Source organism: Macaca nemestrina, chromosome 1, assembly GCF_043159975.1.
Source record: "Macaca nemestrina isolate mMacNem1 chromosome 1, mMacNem.hap1, whole genome shotgun sequence".
NCBI classification, from domain to species: Eukaryota; Metazoa; Chordata; class Mammalia; order Primates; family Cercopithecidae; genus Macaca; species Macaca nemestrina.
Window position 1 is genome coordinate 224,338,334 of NC_092125.1, and position 20,309 is coordinate 224,358,642.

Here is a 20,309-nt window from a genome sequence, read left to right on the forward strand (position 1 = left end):
TTTTCCACAGAGTTTTCAGGAGTTGAAAATGACAATGAAACTGAGCCTGTGACTGTGGCCTCTGCAGGTTGCTGGATTTTTTCCTTACATTCACTATTGTGTTTCATTTAAAGATGAGATACTGATTCATTCCACGTGTAGCATGAAATGCCCCAGTTGCATTTTGGTCCCGGACACCATCTGAGCCGCTTCCCTGCATTGCGCTTCCCCATTGCTTCTTGGAGTTCCCTTTTCTGCCCATTCTGACCCCAGCTGGAGTGAGGACAAATGACATCTCAGGCAGTGCACGCATGGGACTTTTCCCCCCATCCAGTTTGACCCTGACCCCACTGCATGAGGCTCCCTGCTTTTTCAGTCTCACAGGCAGGGTTTGGGAGGCCGCCTCGTGACTGTCATGCGGCTGAACCACGAGACAGGAAAAGACTTGTTTGTAGATATTCTGTCCTGGTTGGCAGTAAATTTTAAATTGACTTTTTTTTGTTTGTTTGTTTGTTTTTGAGACGGAGTCTTGCTCTGTTGTCCAGGGTGTAGTGGCGCGATCTTGGCTCACTGCAACCTCTGCCTCCTGGGTGCAAGCAATTCTCCTGTCTCAGCCTCCCGAGTAGCTGGGACTACAGGCTTGCACCACCATGCCCAGCTAATTTTTGTATTTTTAGTAGAGATGAGGTTTCGCCAGGCTGGTCTCGAACTCCTGACCTCAGGTGATCCACCCACCTCAGCCTCCCAAAGTGCTGGGATTACAGGCATGGCCTCAATTCCTAGTGATGATTTACAGTGCCTGATTTCCTTACCAGAATGAGACACATTGCTGAAAATGTGTCCCTTTTCCTTCTTCAGTTTAAGAACAAGGTTTAGTGTAACCTGTTTTTGGCTCTTTGTTGTCATCTATCAAGGGCCATTTTCTGGGTTTTGGTTTTCCTTGTAACATCTGCACTTCTCAGCAGTCCTCAGGAGGAGGCAGGAAGGATGGGACTCAATACCATAGCATCCTTGAAATAGGCCGTTCTGTACAGGGAGTATTTTAAGCCTCCCTTTTATCCTCCCTGCCTCGCTTGTGTGGGTTCATTCCCCAGGGCGTGCCAGGTAGAGAAAACAGCCACGTGGAACCCAGCCACCTGAGAAGGCAGTGGCTGGAGAGGCTGGCGGCGTAGGAAGTGTCACCACGCACCCTGGTGATGAGAACAGGGTAGGCCACCTTACCGGGGAGTGGCCAGAGGTGTGGGGACCCTCAGGGAACCTCTTCGCTTCAGGTGAGGCGCCCCCAACTCTCCCTTTCTCCAGGCCATGTGCATGATCATAAACGGTTTAATTTCTTCATTGCGCTTCCATGTAGATTGCAAGGCTAACAGGACTTGGTATGAACTAACCCGCATGTCCATCCACCGAGCTGCTAGCACCGGTAACACCGTCTTGAGTGAGAAGTGAGTTGGGTGATGCCGAGCTGCATGTCTGACTCTTCCGCCTTTTCTCCCGACCCGAAGGTGGCGACCTGCACATGACCCAGTATTTCCGAGGCAATCTGGCTGGCTTAACTCTCCGTTCCGGGAAACTCGCAGATAAGAAGGTGATCGATTGTCTGTATACCTGCAAGGAGGGGCTGGACCTGCAGGTCCCGGAAGACAGTGGCAGAGGCGTGCAGGTAACACGGAGCGCTCCACTGCACAGCACCCATGGGCCCCGGAGGCTGCAGCCCCAGAGGCTGGTGGGATGAGGGAGTCATCTGTGATTGATCCGTTTACCGTTGGGTTAAAGAGTTGTGTTTGCTGGACTTAAACGAGCTTTTCTTTTTCAAGTCAGCAATTCCAATCAACCCCAGGCCAGTCCCCTTCGTAGAGGCATCCGTGGTTTCAGCTCCTGCAGTTACCGCCTTATTCCCCTTCTCTGTGTGTCTGATGTGATTTCAGATCCAAGCACACCCCAGTCAGCTGGTATTGACCTTGGAGGGAGAAGACATCGGGGAATTGGATAAGGCCATGCAGCACATCTCATACCTGAACTCCCGGCAGTTCCCCACGCCCGGAATTCGCAGACTCAAAATCACCAGCACAATCAAGTACGTCTTGATTTTCAACAGTGGGCCTGTTTCGCCCAATGACACTTGTATATTTAGGTTTTTAAGACAGCCTAACCCCTTCTGTAGGGAAAGGTGAGCCGTCGTGTGTTACCAGAAAGTGCGGGGGAGAGATCTGAGTGACATTGATGCATCATGTTTGCAAGTGTGTTCCTGGAGTGGCCCCGGCAGGTGTTAGTAGGGGCCTGTGTATCCCACCTCCATGTGCCTTTGCACAGGTGGGCTCCAAGATCGGCTCCCAAAGCCCTGACCCTTTCCCATTTCTTGCTGGCAGGTGTTTTAACGAGGCCACCTGCATTTCGGTCCCCCCGGTAGATGGCTACGTGATGGTTTTACAGCCCGAGGAGCCCAAGATCAGCCTGAGCGGCGTCCACCATTTTGCCCGAGCAGCTTCTGAATTTGAAAGCTCAGAAGGGGTGTTCCTTTTTCCCGAGCTTCGCATCATCAGCACCATCACGAGAGAAGTGGAGCCTGAAGGGGACGGGGCTGAGGACCCCACAGGTAACGTACTCTGTGGGGCGCGGCCTGCCTTGCCTCGGCCGGAAGCCCTGCTGTGGCGGTGTATTTGCAGGGCTCTTTGTCTTTGTGGGATCTGGGGAGGTTTTAGTGTTTTGTTGGTGTTCTCTCGGGTTGCTTCTGGAATCTGACTCGTGAGCTAGAGCTCAGGGTGATCTCTGGAATCCCAGCTGGAGGGGTCTTGCATCTTTTCCTGGTCGCTCTCAGGCTTTGAGATGTGGCTTGAGGTTGAGGGGGTTGAGGGCACTTGCGGGAGACCCTGCTTGTGCCTGCCAAGCTGGTCAGCCCATGGGGGCACAATGTCCCCACAATTTTTACTCGGGACACATGAAACTCCCCCATTTCTTTTTCTTTCTTTTTTGTTTTTTTTCTTTTTTTGAGTTGGAGGCTCGCTCTGTCACCCAGGCTGGAGTGCAGTGATGCGATCTTGGCTCACTGCAACTTCCACCTCCTGGGTTCAAGTGATTCTCCTGCCTCAGTCTCCCAAGTAGCTGGGATTACAGGGACCCACCAAGACGCCCGGTTAATTTTTGTATTTTTAGTAGAGACGGGGTTTCACCCTGTTGGCCATGCTGGTCTCAAACTCCTAACCTCAGGTGATCCACCCGCCTCGGCCTCCCAAAGTGCTGGGATTACACGTCTGGCCATTTCTTGAAAGCAACTCACGCTTCTGTCATGTAGGTTTGGGGTGAGCCGGCAGGGCATCGAGTGTGCCCCACCACGCTGGGCCCCACTGCCCCTGCTATATTTCTGGTTGGGCCTCTTTTGCAGTTCAAGAATCACTGGTGTCTGAGGAGATCGTGCATGACCTGGATACGTGTGAGGTCACAGTGGAGGGAGAGGAGCTGAACCACGAGCAGGAGAGCCTAGAAGTGGACATGGCCCGCCTGCAGCAGAAGGGCATCGAAGTGAGCAGCTCTGAGCTGGGCATGACCTTCACAGGTAAGGGGAGCGTCGCAGCCATGCTGGTGAGCCAGGCCGCAACAGGGGACCTTGAGAGCTCTTGGCTGGCTGCCGCCTGCCATCTGAGAATGTTGAGTTATCTTAGAGGGAGATGGGGAAGGAGCACGTTCACTGGGATCATTGTTGGCTGCATGCACACTCCTGTCTCCTGGACAGGAATCGGATGGGTAGCCACTACTCTTTAAAGGGGGAGGGTTGAAGCGTGGGATGGCATGTCCTCCGCAGAGGGAAGAATGCCCTTGTGCACACTGCATTTATTCCCATGGCTGGAAGGCCAACTTGTGTGACCCCTTGGCCTAGCTAACCCGGTGTCTGATTGAGCCTGCCTGTGCTGACGGCTGCAGCCCTGCCCATGCTCCTGCCCGAAGCCACCCAGCAATCTTCCCCCTTTCCACCCCCACAGGTGTGGACACCATGGCCAGCTACGAGGAGGTTTTGCACCTCCTGCGCTATCGGAACTGGCACGCCAGGTCCTTGCTTGACCGGAAGTTTAAGCTCATCTGCTCGGAGCTGAATGGCCGCTACATCAGCAACGAATTTAAGGTGGAGGTGAGTACGGGGCTCCCACAGAGCAGGGCCAATAGCAGCAGTGAGTGAGTGCTCTGATTCGCAGCCCTGATGTTCACAACTGCCAGCCCTTAGAGCATTCACGGTGGCAGCTGTGCAGGCTCATTCTAGGGGGTTGCCTTTCCAGCCTGGGGCCTGCTGCAGGTTACACCTGGGCTTGTTGGAGCGACAGGTTATGTTTGGGGTGGGGGGTGCTCCCCTTTCCCCTGCTGCCTCAGCCTGAATTGTAGCCAAAGGAACCTTGGAGGGAGGTGACAAAGAGCAAGTGGCAGTTAATGCCTTTGGGGCTTCTTGAGATTTCCCATGAGAGAAACAGGAGGATGCTGTTTTATTGATTGATTGATTGATTGATTGATTGATTGAGACGAGTTCTCACTATGTTGCCCAGGCTGGTCTTGTCCCCACTGGGCTCAAGCAATCCACCTGCCTTGGCCTCCCAAAGTGCTAGGATTACAGGCATGAGCCACTGTGGCCAGCCAAGGGCGCTGTTTTAGAAAGAGCAGCTCCCAGGGAACCAAAAGTTCTTTGCATCTGTGCCAGGTCACTGGCCCTTCTGTGAATGAAGTTGAGTCTTCGGCCCAGGTTGAGAGGGGCTCATGCAGGGACCCGCACGGGCAGGACCAGTACTGCTGAGGCTGGTGATGGTGACTCACAGGCCACACTGAGTAGAGGGCAGCTCATCCTGCTCTGAGGTCGTCTACAGACCTATCCAGCAGCTGCTTCATTGCTCAGGCCCTCTGTGGCCTGGAGAAAATTGACCCAAAGTTACTCTTAGCAATGGAACATCTCACCACGAACTCAAGAGCAGAATGCTAAATTCGGTGCTGCAGAACCGACGCCTGTTTTGTTTGAGCCAAAGGGGAACAGATTGGAAAGGAAATCAGTGGTAGTGATTGGCGCTGTCACACAACTGTGGTTTGAGGAAGAAAGGTCTGCGCCAGTGCTTCCCAAACGACCCAGGGGGAGGGCCGTCGGCTTGTTTTTCTGCTCTTGTTTTGAGCATAATCTTTTATAAAATGCAAGAAAAATGGATTGCGGCCAGGTGCGTGGTGCTTGTCTGTAGTCCCAGCTACCTGAGAGGCTGAAGGGGGGGGATTACTTGAGCACAGAAGTTCCAGGCTGCAGTGAGTCGTGATCATGTCTGTGAACAGCTCCTGTGCTCCAGCCTGGGCAGCACAGCAAGACCCAGTCTCAACAAATAATAATAATAATAATTAGAAAAGTGATACATTTCTGGAACGTCTGACAATACTAGATTGTTACAGCAGTTTTTAAGTGCTTAGTACTCTCTTTTGTTTGGTTGGTTTTTATTTTTCTGTTTCTGTTTTTTAAGTGCTTACTCTTGATTTTTTTTTTTTTTTGGTCTTTTTCCCGTAGCTCCATTTGCCCCCAGCTGCAGTCCTGGAGCCACTTTGAGTGGCACTGGTCATGCCAGATGCGGGACTCCACTGTCACCTCTTGGATAGGCTCAGGATGTCTCCAGCGTTCCTTTCTCTTTCTCTGCTGTAGGTGAATGTAATCCACACGGCCAACCCCGTGGAACACGCCAACCACATGGCTGCCCAGCCACAGTTCGTGCACCCGGAACACCGCTCCTTTGTTGACCTGTCAGGCCACAACCTGGCCAACCCCCACCCATTTGCAGGTAGGACAAGGGGAGGGAGACTGAGCAGAGATGCTCCATGCCGTCCGCCCTGCCCCCACCCCACCGTGGGCACAGCCTCCTGCTCAGCATGACTGCCGGTCAGTCCCTGTCCCAATTATTCCCCGTCACACACAAGAAAACGAAAGCCCTCAAAGAGGGCAGATGATGTCACCCGCAGCTATAGAGCAGGATGTGGCTGAGCCAGATTCGAGGCCCATGCTGAGCTTTTCCTGGTATTTCCTCCTGGCGTCTGGGTTCAGATGAAGCATGCCGTCCAGACCGTTTTGACCGGGCACAGCCGAGGAGGTCAAGGGCACGGTGGCCCTCTGGGCTGAGTGACCTCACTCACGCCTCGCCCCCTCATTCTCCCACAGTCGTCCCCAGCACTGCAACCGTTGTGATTGTGGTGTGCGTCAGCTTCCTGGTGTTCATGATCATCCTGGGGGTGTTTCGGATCCGTGCCGCACATCAGCGGACCATGCGGGATCAGGACACCGGGAAGGAGAACGAGATGGACTGGGACGACTCCGCCTTGACCATCACTGTCAACCCCATGGAGGTAGGAGTGGGCAGGCGACCTCCAAGACTGAGAGGCAGTGCAGGCCAGGGCCTTCGAGAAGCCAGTATGGCGCGGCTCCTTCGGGTTCACACGCTTTCCATCGCATCATCTGCTCAGCAAGCCTGGGGCTTAGGTGTCTTCATGGGTAAACCGAGGCTCAGAGAGGCCTTATTCAAGGCCGTGCTGCCTACTAAGTGTGGAGGTGAGCCGTGCCAGGGCTGGGCGCTCTTGGCCATGGGACTCCTGAGAGAATTCTCTGGTGGGGTAGCCGAGGTGTTGTCCCCAGCTGCCTTGTATGTGGGTGACTCCATGGGTACTCACTGGAGCTTTGTTTTCCCTTCACTTCTTTTTTGTTGTTGTTGCTGAGAGGGAGTCTCCCTGTGTCGCCCAGGCTGGAGTGCAGTGGCGCCATCTCGGCTCACTGCAAGCTCCGCCTCCCAGATTGACACCATTCTCCGGCCTCAGCCTCCCAAGTAGCTGGGACTACAGGTGCCCACAACCACGCCTGGCTAATTTTTTGTATTTTTAGTAGAGATGGGGTTTCACCGTGTTAGCCAGGATGGTCTCGATCTCCTGACCTCGTGATCCGCCCACCTCGGCCTCCCAAAGTGTGGGGATTACAGGCGTGAGCCACCGTGCCCGGCCTTCCCTTCACTTCTGGCTACTCTCGCTGGGGAGGGAGACGCTGGGGCAAGTTCTCCTTCCTCTGTGGCTGTGGAGAGGAGAATGCCGGGTGACAGGGCTGTGGGCAGGGCTGGACTCACGTGGCTGTCACTTCTCCTTGCCAGACCTACGAGGACCAGCATAGCAGTGAGGAGGAGGAGGAGGAAGAGGAGGAAGAGGAGAGCGAGGACGGCGAGGAAGAAGATGACATCACCAGCGCAGAGTCGGAGAGCAGCGAGGAGGAGGAGGGGGAGCAGGGCGACCCCCAGAACGCGACCCGGCAGCAGCAGCTGGAGTGGGATGACTCCACCCTCAGCTACTGACCCGCGCCCCTGGCCATCTTGGTTTCTGCTTCCAAAGACTCTGCTGCCATCTGTTCTCCCAGTCCCAAGGGTCCACGATGTACAAAGTCATTTCAGCCAGTAGGTGTGCAGACCCCTCCCCGCCACGATCGTCGCCGTGCTTGGTGTGTAGGACCCTAGGCTCCCGCCTGCCCTCTGCCTGGTCGCTCTCTTCAGTCCCACGAGGAGCCGACACATCCTCTCTGGCCGCCATCCGGCTCGCACAGGGGCCTCGCAGCGCCTCAGGCCCTGCATTTGTGTCTGGAGTCTCCCCCGCCCCGGGGAGAGGACGCTGGCCCCTCACACTCCAGAAAAGCCATGCCAGCTGGACTCGTTGACAAAGGGTAAAACATGCTCACTCCCACCCGGTAATCATTTTTTTCTTTTTTAAAAAAAGTTTTTATTTTTTCCAAACTAGTGCATGTATAAATAATGGCAGGATGGGGGGGTACTGTGTAGATGATTAACTGACTTTTTAATATTTTGTAAATAAATCGGATTCCTTGTGTCCTTTGTGCTAGTGTAACCCGGGACTGGAATGTAAAGTGAAGTTCAGAGCTCTGAGCACGGGCTCTTCCCACCGGGCCCTCCCTCCCCCGACGCCGAAGGGAGAGTCCCAGCCCCGTCCCAGCCCCTGCTCAGGTCTGAGTGTGGCCGGGAGTCAGGGTCACAGGCCTTTAGCTGTGCTGCTCAAGAGACCGGACCAGGGCCACCCTTTGGCAGCTACAAGTAGCCGGGCCTCACCTTTGGGATTTGACCTGTTCCTAATTTGGCGTGGGGTGCAGGGGTGCGGGGTCACTGGCCCCTTTTCCACACTCCTCCGACAGCAGCTCCCTGTGCAGTGGCCTGGTCTCACCGTGTGCAGCCTTGTGGTTTATGCTTAGATGTGCATTTCCCTGCTGGTAAAAGGAGAGACTGACAGGTGTCCTGCAGACCGGCTGACCACTCCCTTCGGAGAAGGCAGGAGGCCTGAGTGATCTGTACTCAGAACGTCCAGCAGAGACCCATGGCCTGAAGGCAAAGTGCTGGAATTTTCCACAACAGCCTGTTCTCTCCTCTCTCCTCCCCAGAGCCCCCGCCCCCGTGGGATGCCTCCTGCCATCAGGGGGGTTGAAATCCCTCTCCCCCCAGGAGCCCTGCTGCTGTGTTCAGTGGTAGGGCAAAAGGAGAGAAAACAGTCATGGTCTAAAAACCCACATAGCACTTTGCTCTTAGTTACATGTAAACTTTTAGATTTCTAAAACGGGTGGGCAATCATTCTGAATACTGTTCTGTGACCCTGACTGCTGGTTCTGAGGACACTGGTGGCTGTGCTGTGCTGTGTGTGGCCATCCTCCATGTCCTGTCCCTGTAGCTGCTCCGTTTAGACAGCGGACAGACGCTCACGCCCAGGGGATGTCCTCATGCTGTCACTGCGCGGTTTCCCTTCGCAGATGTGTATATTGATGATTGACAGGTCAGAAAGTGTATCTGCTACAATAAAGTTCTGGTTCTAACTCCAGCCGGAGCGGGGTTTGTCTTCTCTCCTGTTTTGGTTTTAAACCTGCACTCCCTTGTTTCTTTTTGAGCCGAGAACATAAGAACATAAAAATACTTTTTCTTTCTTTTCATCTGCCTTTACTTCTCATTTCAAGGTTTCACAGAGTGCTGGTCTCAACCCACATCAGTGATACTGAACTCGCCTTCCCCAGACAGAAACATGAAATGACTTAAAAAAATAGAAAATATTCTTCTCGCCAGGCACACAAGACTGTACACCCAAACCAGAAACGCTGTGGCTGTGCAAAGTGTGCTCCCACGCCCGCGCACACAGGCGCACTTAAATAAATAACACGCGCACGCACGGCTTTCCCCATTTCAAAAAGGCAGACGGTCTGGTGAGTTTCAGCACTTGCTAGGAACAGGCGTGTGGCCAGGGAGGTGCCCCGCGGGTAGCACTGGCTGCTCACGGACCCCTGGTGGATCAGAACAGAGCTGGCACCTGAGCCGCTGAGCAGGCGGCTACTTCTGGCTCTGTTGAGTTTTGGAAGACCTTTGAGAGATCAACAGCATCACCGGGTAGGTCCTGAGTCCACGGCTGATACGTTAGGGTCACCTGGGGGCTGCTAAAAGCCCATAGTCCTAGCCCCATCTGCAGAGTTGGCTTCTGAAGGCTGGGAGAAGCCCTGGAACCTGCATTTCTAAAGCTGTTCAAATCCAGGCCTTTGGAGGCTTAAGACTAAGCCTGCACCATTTCAGACTAAGTACAGTCAAAGAGAAAGATCCCAGCATGCGTCCTCGCTCTCACACTTCTGCTACCTGAGCACTCTCACAGCAGGTTCCCAAAAGAGATCTGGCCTCATCCTTTTGTTAAAACCTGCTTTGAGAGGTGGCTTAGATAATGGCAGAGTGGGCTGGGCACGGCGTCATGCCTGTAATGCCAGCACTTTGGGAGGCTGAGGTGGGTGGATCACCTGGAGGTCAGGAGTTCGAGACCAGCCTGGCCAACATGGTGAAACCCTGTCTCTACTAAAAATACAAAAATTAGCTGGCTATGGTGGTGGACGCCTGTAACCCCAGCTACTCAGGAGGCTGAGTACCCGGGAGGCTCAGAACCCAGGAGGTGGAGGTTACAGTGAGCCACGATTGCACCACTGCGCTCCAGCCTGGGCAACTGAGACTCCATCTCAAAAAAAAAAAAAAAATTGAGATAATGGCGGAGTATTCGCCTCTGACCCACCTTCGCCTTCGTGTGTGACCAGGGTGAGCTACACGAGGCCCAGATCTCTTTAACACGCCCTGAGGACCAACGCAGATTCTCCTTTATGGGGCTGGGCCTGATCTCCCCAGTCGTAGAGGTGTGGTGAGTCATCTATTGTTTTCTTACCTGCAAACAAAATCACTTTACAGCAGAGAGAGGTGAGGGAATTCTCGTACCCAAGACCCACTTGAAAAGTGGAGAGCAAACATCCCTGAATCTAGAGGGTACCCCAGGCACCTTGGGGAGCTGCCAGAACTCAGTCTAGGGAGGACACACAGGGCGGGTTGCACAAGGATCAGGGCGTCCTGTCGGACAGTAGGCACCAGGTGACCGCCAGGCGCCAGGACCCAGGCAGTCTGGCGGGAGGCCTGGGAAGGTGGTGACCCCAGGAGGAGAACAGTCTTCGCTGGGCCCAGATCCACCAGCTGGAAGACTTGGGGTGACAGTCCTCAGCCGAGAGCCAGGTGCAGCCTCGAGGGGCCCAGCACCGCCGCTGCACAAAGGAGGCATTTCCGTTTATGGCTGTTTAGCTCCTTAAGACATTTCAAGTCATAAATAAATAACCAGTGTAAACAAAAGGCAGCTGTGTAAGTTCTTTTTTGCAGTTCAGGCTCTTCAGCCCCTTTAGGACAACCAGCGTGCCTGGTCCCCACGGCCCGCGGCTGCCTCCTCTCGGGCCCAGGGCTGGGAGATGCCCCTACTGCCTGTTGTCCTTGGACACGTTGTGGGCCAGCCAGTTCACTTTGGTTTTCCAGCTCTCACGGAGGGCTTCATTAAACTTCACTCGGAAGTGCTTCAGCGCCTCCTCCTCTGTTTTCCCCAGTGCCAGGGAGTCCTGCGAACAAATCACAGCGGTGTCCGCGTTAAGGGGACCCGGACCTTGCTCTGGGATGCGGCCCTCTCTGGGGACTTCGGAGTCACTGCATGAAGGGGTTAGCAGAGAGCCCCCGGCATCCCAGGAAAAGCTCTCTATTCCGATCCCGCCCTCAAATGAAGGTACCAAAGACGTCTTGGCCCCAGAGCCCCTAGTTCCCAGGTTGACACTGTGCCCGGCCCACTCTGCCATTATCTAAGCCACCTCTGAAAGCAGGTTTTTTTATATATATATATATATATATATATATATATATATATATATATATATATATATATATATATATATATATATATATATTTTTTTTTTTTTTTTTTTTTTTTTTTTGGAGACAGTCTTACTCTGTCGCCCAGGCTGGAGTGCAGTGGCATGATCTCGGCTCACTGCAACTTCTGCCTCCCAGGTTCAAGTGATTCTTCTGCCTCAGCCTCCTGAGTAGCTGGGATTAGAGGTGCCTGCTACCACACCTGGCTAACTTTTCTATTTTTAGTAGAGACAGGGTTTCACCATGTTGGTCAGGCTGATCTCGAACTCCTGACCTCATGATCCACCTGCCTTGGCCTCCCAAAGTGCTGGGGTTACAGGTGTGCACCACCATGCTCGGCTAATTTTGTATTTTTAGTAGAGATGGGGTTTCTCCATGTTGGTCAGGCTGGTCTCGAACTCCCGACCTCAGGTGATCCACCCACCTCGGCCTCCCAAATTGCTGGGATTACAGGCGTGAGCCACTGCGCCCAGCCGAAAAATATCTTTTAGAAGGCAGAGGGAGCCAGATCTCATGTGGCCCTGTGGATACCTGAAAGCCCCGCAGCCCGAGCACAGTGGCCCAACCCGAAGAGGTCACTACACATCTGCCACTAGGTGGAACCATGCCCAGGTGGCTCAACTCTGCTCCAGCCACTTCCCCCTCCACCGCCCACCAACCCTACTGCTGGGTCCTGGGACGGCGTAAGGCACACAGAGCTCAGTGCCCTTTGGGGCCTACTGCACTCAGGGCCCTCCTAGGTCGAATTGCTCGGGGGCAGGCCTTGGAAGGCCATTGGCGACAGAAGACTCCCTGCCTGGCACATACCTTGAGGTACTGGATGTCTTTGGAGCAGCTGAGCTCAGGCAGGCCTGCCGCCCGCATCAGGGCAAAGAGGTGGAGGAAGAGAAGCCCGTGGCGCCGCAGGATGGTGTAGGCCCTTTCACAGTAGCCCCGGAACCTGCAGGTGGGGGGCACAGGAGGTGAGAGGCTCTGGGTCCTCCCAGCCACAGGCCAGAGGGCCGCTCTGCATTCAACCAGCCCCTTCCCTGAAGGCACCTGCCCTTGCCCTGGAAATGGGTGGACACAAGGCCCCCAGTTCTTCTAACTGACCCCCGTGCCCCAGCCAGCCTCCTGCTATACGACCCACAAACCTGCCCACATTGCCCAAAAGGGGCACTGCAGGGCAGAGCAGGGGCATGTTTCAAACCCATCACCAGCTGGGGTGAGGGGCCAAGTTTGGGGCTGAGAGCTGAGCCCCATCCTGCACCCTGCCTGGGAACCTCTGCCCTGTTCCCTGGGGCCCCACACTGAGGGGCATCTGGTGGGGCTCAGGCACTCTTACCTTTCAAATTTCTCACTGTTATTAGTCTTCCCCTGCTGAATCACATGGACAAAGTCATAGGTGAGGATGAATGGGACACGCTCACGGTTGATTCCAAACTTGGTCTTGAAATTCCCCAGAAAGTGGCCAAAATCAATGTGGAACAGCTGAGGGGAGAGAAGAGGAGGGGGAGGATTGAGAAGGTGTCAGAGAGGAGAGAATCCAGGGGAGACAGGAAGCCAGCAGGGCTGGGGGACCCCTGCCACAGAGCTGTGTGCCAGGCAGAAGGGCCAGCAGGCTGGGGCCAGAAGCCAGGTCCCCACGGCAGCTGCCAGCACCACCCCCTGTACCTGCCCACTCTCTCGGATCATGATGTTGTCGCTGTGCCGATCGCCGATGCCCAGCACATATGTGGCCACACAGTAGCCAGCACAGGAGAGGGTGAACTCCTCAATGGCTCGATCCAGGGCCTCCCTGGGTGGGGAAGATTGAAAACCATGGCCACACCATTTTGCAGCTCCTCCTACCAAGAGGTGGGTTATTACTCCCTCTCCCCTTGAATCTGGCCCTGTGACTTGCTTTGACCAACAGAACATGGAGGACACAACGCCGGATGTCGCTTGCAGATGCTACTCCAGAGCCAAGGCCTGAAGACACCTGCAGATCTTGAACCCCACACCCTCAATACAGAGCCATGGAGAGAAGGTGAGGCTGCTAAATGAGGACGCCTCATGCAGAGAGGCATCACAGACAGCTGGCGCCAAGGCCCCAGGAATGAGACGCGTTATCTCAGACCCTGCTGGCCCAGTTAAGGCACCAGATGAGAACAGCTGCAGAGTGATTATGCAGAACCAGCAGAAGGGCCGCCCAGCTGAGCCCAGCCCTAGACTGCAAATTTGTGAGCCAATCTTAAATGGCTGTTTTTTAAGGCCCTGCACTTTGGATGGTGTTGCATAGCAAGAGACACTGATACCTGGGGAACAGAGACCCGCCTCACCCCAACCCAGACACAGGCTAGTCCTCAACTGAGCCAAATAGCCACAGAGATGGTCTGAGGCCCCTCCCCGCTCCTTTGCTCTGACAGGTTAGGCCTCCCACTCCACACCTCTTGGAAAGAAGGTGTGGAGTCTCCTCCCTGGGCCTGAAACCCACCCTGGGTTCTTGGACTTCAGCCAGTTGAGCAGGGCATCCTTGTTGAAGGCGGCTGTGGCTGCCATGTTGCTCTTGTTGAGTTGGATGTTGGCAATGGTGTCTGAGCGGAGTACCACCTCAATGAGGCCTGTGCGGTCCCCGGTGGGGAGGCAGCCGTAGGGGGTCATCCTAGGCAAGTGGGAAGAGGGACGGGCAAATGGCATGGTCAAGGGCTGTCCCTGAGGCCACTTGAGCCCCAGAAACTCATGGTGCCCCCAAAAGCCACAGAAGATGCTGTTGCCCACATTGCTAAAAAGCAGGGGAGCGATGTTGGCTCCTTGGAGACACCAGCACCAGCACCTCAGGTGCAGAAAGCACCATGGCTGAGCTCACGTTTGCTTGGAACAGAACCAGCCAGGGGCCTTGGGAGAAGATGCCACTGTTTCCCAAGATGGGCTGAGGGAGCCAGGGGCACCCGGGCAACTAAAGCAACAGAGCAGGGTACACACTAAGCCCCAGGAGTGGCCTTCATGCATACTGCTGCCCACCGCCTCCTGGCCTAGAGTTAAACTGCTCCCAGCTCTTCCTAGGACAGCCCTTTCCCCAGCTAAGATGGTCATGCCACCTTCGACAAGGACCCTTCCAGAGGCACAGACTCCCAGGCTAGGCACAGACACCAAGGGACGACAGCGGGTGGGGGCCCTCACCTCAGGTCCAGCCCCTCCTGCTTCCACAGGACGTCCATGAGCTGGATCATCTGCAGGGTCAGCATGTCCTGCCGGAGGTCTGTGCCGCCGGCCAGTGGGAGGAGAAGTATGAGTTTCTGGTAGGTTCTCTGCTTCCAGCCACACCCAAGCTCCTAAGTCCCAGGATTCTGTCTTCCCCACCCCGACTCTAGGAGCACCCCAGGACCCCCCAGGGCAGCACAGGCGGGGTGTGGGGAGGCCAGGCCCTCACCATCCCCGTTCTTAAAGATGATGCCCACGCTGCCGCCGCTGCCTGCCTCCTCGTTGCTGTACATGATCCACAGGGGCTTCATCTTGGAGTCCATGAAGGTGCACTGCTCCACACTGCCGGGACAGAGAGCGGGCAGTCAGGGGGCTCCTCCGCCGGCCTCCCAGGGGTGGGAGGAGCCCTCCTGGTGGGGCTTGGGCTCACCAGACTTCAGCCAGCAGGGTGCTGGGGTCGAGCGGGGACTGCAGGTGGGAGAGGGCCTCTAGGTAGGCCTCCTGCCGCATGCACAAGTGCATCAGCTCCTTCGTCTGGGGCTTGGGGGTCTTCTGAGAGCTCAGCTTGACGAAGTCGTTCAGTGCCTTCAGTTTGCTCAGTGCTTCCCCCTGGTGGGCAGATGGGAGAGTGGCAGTGGGCAGGTCCCAGCCTTGGCCCAGCCCTGGGGATTCTCAGAGGCTCAGGGCCGCCGCCTGCCCACCCCCAGGGCCCTGAGCCTCACCTGCTTCATCAGCACCTTCATGTGGTGGGTGCTGCCCCTGCAGTAGGCCTCCAAGATGAGGCCGAAGCGCAGGGCCACCGACGGCACGTGCATCTCGGAGCTGGAATGGGAAGGGAGGGCTGAGCCTCGCCAGGCAGGACCACGCAGCCCCTCCCACCCAGCAGGACCTAGTGAGGCCAGGACACCCAGGCCTGCTGGAAACATCCCCCATGGCCTTCCGGGGAGACTCAGGGGCTGGGATTCCCACAGAACGGCTGGGGCGAGTCCCGCTACCGGAGGTGCCAGAAAAGGAAGTGGCCGATCTTGCGGTTGGCCAGGGCCCGGTCCAGCAGGAATTTGGTCAGCTCGCAGTCCAGGTAGGACTCATACTTTAGCACCTGCACCAGCTGCAGCAAGTACTGGAACAGCTCATCGTCCCTGCAGGGAAGGAAGGCGCTGGGGCCCGGAGCTCCCTGACTCAGGACAGGAGGGAGCTCCCTCGGCAGCCAGAGGGAGGCCAGGCAGGAGGGAGCAAGCCCACGGGAAGTTTCAGGCCCCATCCAGAGCCCAGGTCCTGGCAGCCAGGACACAGTTGCCCTCTGGAGAAGTGGGGAATGCCCAGCTGGGACTCACGTCAGTTTCCGCAGCGACTTGATGGCAAAGGAGCCTACGTGGCAATCAGGGAAGCTGAAGTCCAGCAGCTCCAGGGCGCTCAGGACAGGCAGCTCCGGCCAGGAGCACAGCAGGTAGAGCATCTGTGGGGAGCAGAGGCCGAGGTCAGGCTTCGGGGTGGCCGGGGTCAGGGTGGAGGTGGTCGGGGTCAGGATGATGGCCGGCCAGGGTCAGGGTGAGGGTTGGCCGGGGTCAGGGTGAGGGTTGGCTGGGGTCAGGATGATGGCCGGCCAGGGTCAGGGTGAGGGTTGGCCAGGGTCAGGGTGGTGGGTAGCCAGATGCTGTGGTCTGCCCCCAGCTTCATCCTCAGGTGCCCCTCCCCACCCACCTGGGCCACATCCTCGTGCTTGTTCCACTTGGTGACCAGCAGCAGCCGGGCTAGCGCCTCCGGGAAGTGCTCCTGGACTTCGTGCCGCAGCTTCCACACCAGGTCCTTCTCATGCTCATACAGCTCCCCAGACCCCCGCCGCTCCAGGATTTCCCGCAGCTGCAGCTGCTGAGGGGTATGGGCAGGGGTGAGGGCTCTGGCTCCATGCCGGCTCCGTGCCCCCACCCCACACCCCCACCTCACTCACCTCCTCCTCCGTGACATGTACACACTCACTGTGCCGCCCCAGCTCCAAGATCTGCAACAAACAGCTGCACTCAGCGTCCCCCAGGGCCTGGACCAGCCCAGGCAGGACCCCCAGGCAGGGGGTCGCCACCCCGATCATCCTTGAGGGGGCGCTGTCCCGTGCATGGAGGCATATCCACGGCAGCTCTGGCCTCCACCCACGAGATGCCAAGAGCATCCCTCCCAGCAGCTGTGACAATCGAAAATGTCATCAGATTGCGCAGCGTCCCTGCAGGCAAAATGGCCCCTGGGAAGACCCCAGATATGCCTGGTAGCCCGGCCCCAACGTGGCCAGGGAGCACTCTCTGAAGAGCTCCAGGAGCAGGGCCAGGAGAGCTCCCCGTCAGCCCCTCAGCCTCACGTGGCGGGGCCCCCACTGACCTTCTCCAGGGCGGGATAGTACACGGGGTGCGGGGCCACCTCAGGCAGGCAGATGAGCAGGGCGGCGGCGCTATCCGTGTTGGGGTTACTACGCACAGTGCCTGTGGGGTTCAGCAGCTCGCCCTTCTCATCTGAACACAGGGGCAAAGGAAGTTGTAGAGGGGAGACCAGCATTTCTGGGACCCTCACATTCCCAACGCCTCTCCCTCCCGGGCCTGGGCCGACCTGGGACGGAGGGCCACATGTAGAGACAGCGTTCCCCAGTCTTAAGCTGGTCCTTGTAGTCAAACAGCATGAGGTTGGCCCAGGCAATGGGGCAGTCCTGCAGGAGGACAGGGCAGGTGAGGACAGCCACTCAGGGGCCTCTAGACCCAACTTCGCTGCCCTCCCCTGGCACCCCACCCGAGAAGACCCAGAGCCCAGCTAAGGTCTCCCCACCAGACCCCTGGGAGACCCTGCTTGGGGAAGGAGAGGACCCGCTTTTTCCTCTTTCCTCTGAGGGCTCCAGAGGTGAAGCCAGCCGACATCTGCTGCCCCCTCCTGTTCCCACCCTCACCCCTACTCAGGCTTTTTTTTTTTTTTTTTTGAGACGGAGTCTTGCTCTGTCGCCCAGGCTGGAGTGTAGTGGCACGATCTCGGCTCACTGCAACCTCCGCCTCCTGGGTTCAAGCAATTCTCATGCCTCAGCCTCCCAAGTAGGCATGCACCACCACGCCTGGCTAATTTTTTTGTATATTTAGTAGAGACGGGGTTTCATCATATTGGCCAGGCTGGTCTCAAACTCCTGACCTTGTGAGCCACCCGCCTTGGCCTCCCAGAGTGCTGGGATTACAGGCATGAGCCACCACGCCCGGCCCTCCTGGCTTCTTGAGAAATCCCCAAACAGACGGCACAGCCCGGAGGCCAGCCCAGCCCAGCTCAGCCCGGAGTGAATCAGCCCCAAGGGGAGCCACATACTGGGACCATGACTCAGCACCCAGCCACTGTGCCTCCAGGCCAGCCACTGAGTCAGGCTTTTCTGCTCCAGGGATGACACTGTGCTTGTCCTTCCATCCCAGGGCACTACCTGCAGGTTCCTGCAGGACCACAGCCCAGGCCAGATATTCTGAGGCAGCATGCATAGGAGCCCAGGAGCCCAGAGTGTCCCTCGAGCAGGGCTGGTGGCCAGACCGGGGTGGACGAGGAGGCTGGGGTCCACAAGCAATCCCAGGACTCCCATCCCCAGGCTGTGTGCTTGCCGGGAGGAGAGTGGTGAGTGGCCCAGCAAGGGGCTGCGCTGGCTCCCCGGGGCCTGCACCCCTCCCCGCCGGCCCCGGGACCCACCGCCTTCTTGGACTTCTTCTTGGTGGAGCGGGCCTTCTTGGCTTTCTCGATCACGGCGTACAGTGCAAAGCAGAGACGGGCCATGCGGGGCAGGTCGCAGATGTGGATGTCGAACTCCAGCCGCTGCTTCCACACAGGTTCCGAGCACACGCTCACCTCCGAGCTGGACACCGTCTTGCACAGCATCTCGTTGCCGTGGAAAAGCCCTGCCTGCACCACCAGCTGCAGAAGGTGCCAGGATGAGGAGTGAGGGGTGAGGGGTGAGGGGGTCCAGCCCCTCTCCCCTCCCCTTAAGGAGGTGTCAATCTCCCTGTTGCATGTCCTCAGGTGGGTCTGAACTCTACTTCCCATGCAAAGGAAGGTGGTGCAGCACAGGGAAGGCCTGAGGGGCACGCGTGGCCCTGGGGTGAGGGAGGATACCATGGGCTAGGCACGGGTGCCCTTGTCTCAGCTCCCCCAACTCTGGGGACCTCAGGGCATGTCCATTCCCCACTCCAGGCTTCAGTTTCCCCATCAGGGATCCGCAACTCCAGGGACCCTTGCTCTAACATCCTAGGGCTCCCCGGACTTCTCAGATTCCTAGGAGCCCATGTGGGTGGGGAAGGACTTTTCTTGCCACCTGATGTCTGGCCCCCTCCAATTCCATCTGACACCACCACCCTGGAAGTCCCTCTGATCCAATCGCCCTCGGTTCCTGCCAGAGGAACCCAGACCTGCCCTGCTCATACAGCTTCCCCAGTGAAACACGCTCCAGGCAGGAGAGCCAACCTGAGGACTCAGGTATCGCGTCCTGCAAACAGGACAATAAAACCCATGCCTGCAGGCTGTTGTGATGGAGTGTGTGAAAGTGTGAAGACAACAGGGAGGTGGGCTCGGCCCCCAGGGGTTGAGGCAGGTGCAGCCCTCACAGGCTGCAGGCACCGTCCTGGTGTCTCCAGGGAGCGCCACAGCCCCCAGCCCAGCTGGACCCAGCCCCTCTTCCATGCCCGGCCCCTCCCCCAGCTCTGCAGTCCCAGATCCCTGGGCTGAACCTGGCCTCACAACCTCCACCACAGCCAAATACCCAGAACGCTGCTTGGCCCACGTTTCTACGAATCGGCCTCCAGGGCCGGCTGGCCCGCCCCCCTTCCCACTTCCTGTTTTCAAGCCGCTCACAGCGCCCCAGGCAGGGATGCTGGGTAATGTGGTCAGGTGGCTTTCATGTGATCCCCCTCCTTCCTCTGCTGCCCCTCCGGGATACAGCCAGCTTGTTGGTGCAAAAAAACAGTGTCTCCCCCACCTATCCCAGGAGCCCCACCTTCATCCGCTCGTCGGCGTTCACTTTGCTGCCCTGGATGAGCTCGATGCAGAACGGCTGCTCCAGGGACCACAGGGACACAGAGAAGGGCTGGGGGTCGGGGAGGCAGGGCTGTTAACACGGCTCAAAGAACAGCTTGTCTCCCTGGTCGATGGTGAGGCCCGTGACCACTCGGGGTGGGTGAGAGGGTCACAGGTTTGCGGCCAGGCTTGGGCCTGTCCACAATGCTCTCCTTTACCAGAAAACCTGCCATGCGGGCTTCCCAGGGGGGCCCAACACCCCTGAGCTCTGCAGAGAAGGGCAGCCGGTGAGCCAGGCATGGGGCTGCCCCCCACCCACAGCGGTCCCACAGGCTCCCGGCCCAGGACGCTGGTCAGCTGTGTTAGCTTCCCCAGCTCAAAGCCCCAGCCCTCCATACCAAGGGCCCCTGGACCCATGGCCAGTAGCACCTGGAGTTGAACGCCAGGCGAGAAGGGGTGGCTCGGAGGGGAGGCGGAAGGCGCCATCTCACCTTCTTTGCAGGAATGGGAGGCGGCTTGGCACGTGGTTTCTGGACCTGGGGGGCAGGGTTGCTCTGCTCATCCCGCATGGCGAGGATGGAGGAGGAATGGACCATGGTCAGGTGAGGGGTCAGCCCACTGTGCAGGCAGCTGCAGATGTACTGAGACGGGGCGCAGGGTGAGCGGCCGGTGGGGCGGCCCCAACCACTCCCTGGACACCAGGATTCCCAAGACCCCCCAAGCTGCCCACTGCCTGTCCCAGGCCTTGGGGGAGGGGAGGACTTCCTGCTGGTCTTTCCTGCCCCACCTCCACCTCCCGAAGACGGAGCCCCTCCTTGTGCTCTCAGAGAGGGCCAGCGCTACCAGGGGATGCTCTGGTGGTGACCCAAAGGCCTGGCTCAGCAGGCTCAAGATGCGCCCAAATGTCAGCTCCCCAACTCCCACCCAGGACCCGTC

The 20,309-nt window shown here is 57.4% G+C and overlaps 2 protein-coding genes across 13 annotated transcripts in view; one reads left to right on the forward strand and one right to left on the reverse strand.

Annotated features, from left to right (window-relative positions):
* Positions 1 to 8,826, forward strand: part of LOC105479019 (calsyntenin 1) — a 98,799-nt gene extending 89,973 nt beyond the window's left edge. For 2 of the 3 annotated variants that reach the window (XM_011736798.3, XM_011736792.3), the window contains 9 exons: positions 11 to 67; positions 1,482 to 1,639; positions 1,905 to 2,053; positions 2,346 to 2,572; positions 3,359 to 3,529; positions 3,954 to 4,099; positions 5,627 to 5,762; positions 6,137 to 6,321; positions 7,110 to 8,826. In XM_011736798.3, the coding sequence (XP_011735100.2) occupies positions 11 to 67; positions 1,482 to 1,639; positions 1,905 to 2,053; positions 2,346 to 2,572; positions 3,359 to 3,529; positions 3,954 to 4,099; positions 5,627 to 5,762; positions 6,137 to 6,321; positions 7,110 to 7,307 (1,427 nt within the window). In that variant the 3' untranslated portion in view covers positions 7,308 to 8,826. The remainder of the gene's footprint in view (positions 1 to 10; positions 68 to 1,481; positions 1,640 to 1,904; positions 2,054 to 2,345; positions 2,573 to 3,358; positions 3,530 to 3,953; positions 4,100 to 5,626; positions 5,763 to 6,136; positions 6,322 to 7,109) is intronic. The other variant, XM_011736808.3, reaches the window with a different exon arrangement.
* Positions 8,193 to 20,309, reverse strand: part of LOC105478978 (phosphatidylinositol-4,5-bisphosphate 3-kinase catalytic subunit delta) — a 101,440-nt gene continuing 89,323 nt past the window's right edge. For 7 of the 10 annotated variants that reach the window (XM_011736745.3, XM_011736738.3, XM_011736733.3 and 4 more), the window contains 18 exons: positions 19,865 to 20,014; positions 19,354 to 19,443; positions 18,057 to 18,278; positions 16,959 to 17,055; positions 16,734 to 16,864; positions 16,315 to 16,365; positions 16,068 to 16,235; positions 15,701 to 15,822; positions 15,362 to 15,505; positions 15,089 to 15,188; positions 14,797 to 14,975; positions 14,596 to 14,708; positions 14,346 to 14,424; positions 13,660 to 13,827; positions 12,858 to 12,981; positions 12,529 to 12,674; positions 12,012 to 12,144; positions 8,193 to 10,900 (listed from right to left, as the gene is read on the reverse strand). In XM_011736745.3, coding sequence (XP_011735047.1) covers positions 10,763 to 10,900; positions 12,012 to 12,144; positions 12,529 to 12,674; positions 12,858 to 12,981; positions 13,660 to 13,827; positions 14,346 to 14,424; positions 14,596 to 14,708; positions 14,797 to 14,975; positions 15,089 to 15,188; positions 15,362 to 15,505; positions 15,701 to 15,822; positions 16,068 to 16,235; positions 16,315 to 16,365; positions 16,734 to 16,864; positions 16,959 to 17,055; positions 18,057 to 18,278; positions 19,354 to 19,443; positions 19,865 to 20,014 — 2,355 coding nt within the window. In that variant the 3' untranslated portion in view covers positions 8,193 to 10,762. The remainder of the gene's footprint in view (positions 10,901 to 12,011; positions 12,145 to 12,528; positions 12,675 to 12,857; positions 12,982 to 13,659; positions 13,828 to 14,345; positions 14,425 to 14,595; positions 14,709 to 14,796; positions 14,976 to 15,088; positions 15,189 to 15,361; positions 15,506 to 15,700; positions 15,823 to 16,067; positions 16,236 to 16,314; positions 16,366 to 16,733; positions 16,865 to 16,958; positions 17,056 to 18,056; positions 18,279 to 19,353; positions 19,444 to 19,864; positions 20,015 to 20,309) is intronic. The other 3 variants (XM_011736749.3, XM_024792097.2, XM_011736754.3) reach the window with 2 other exon arrangements.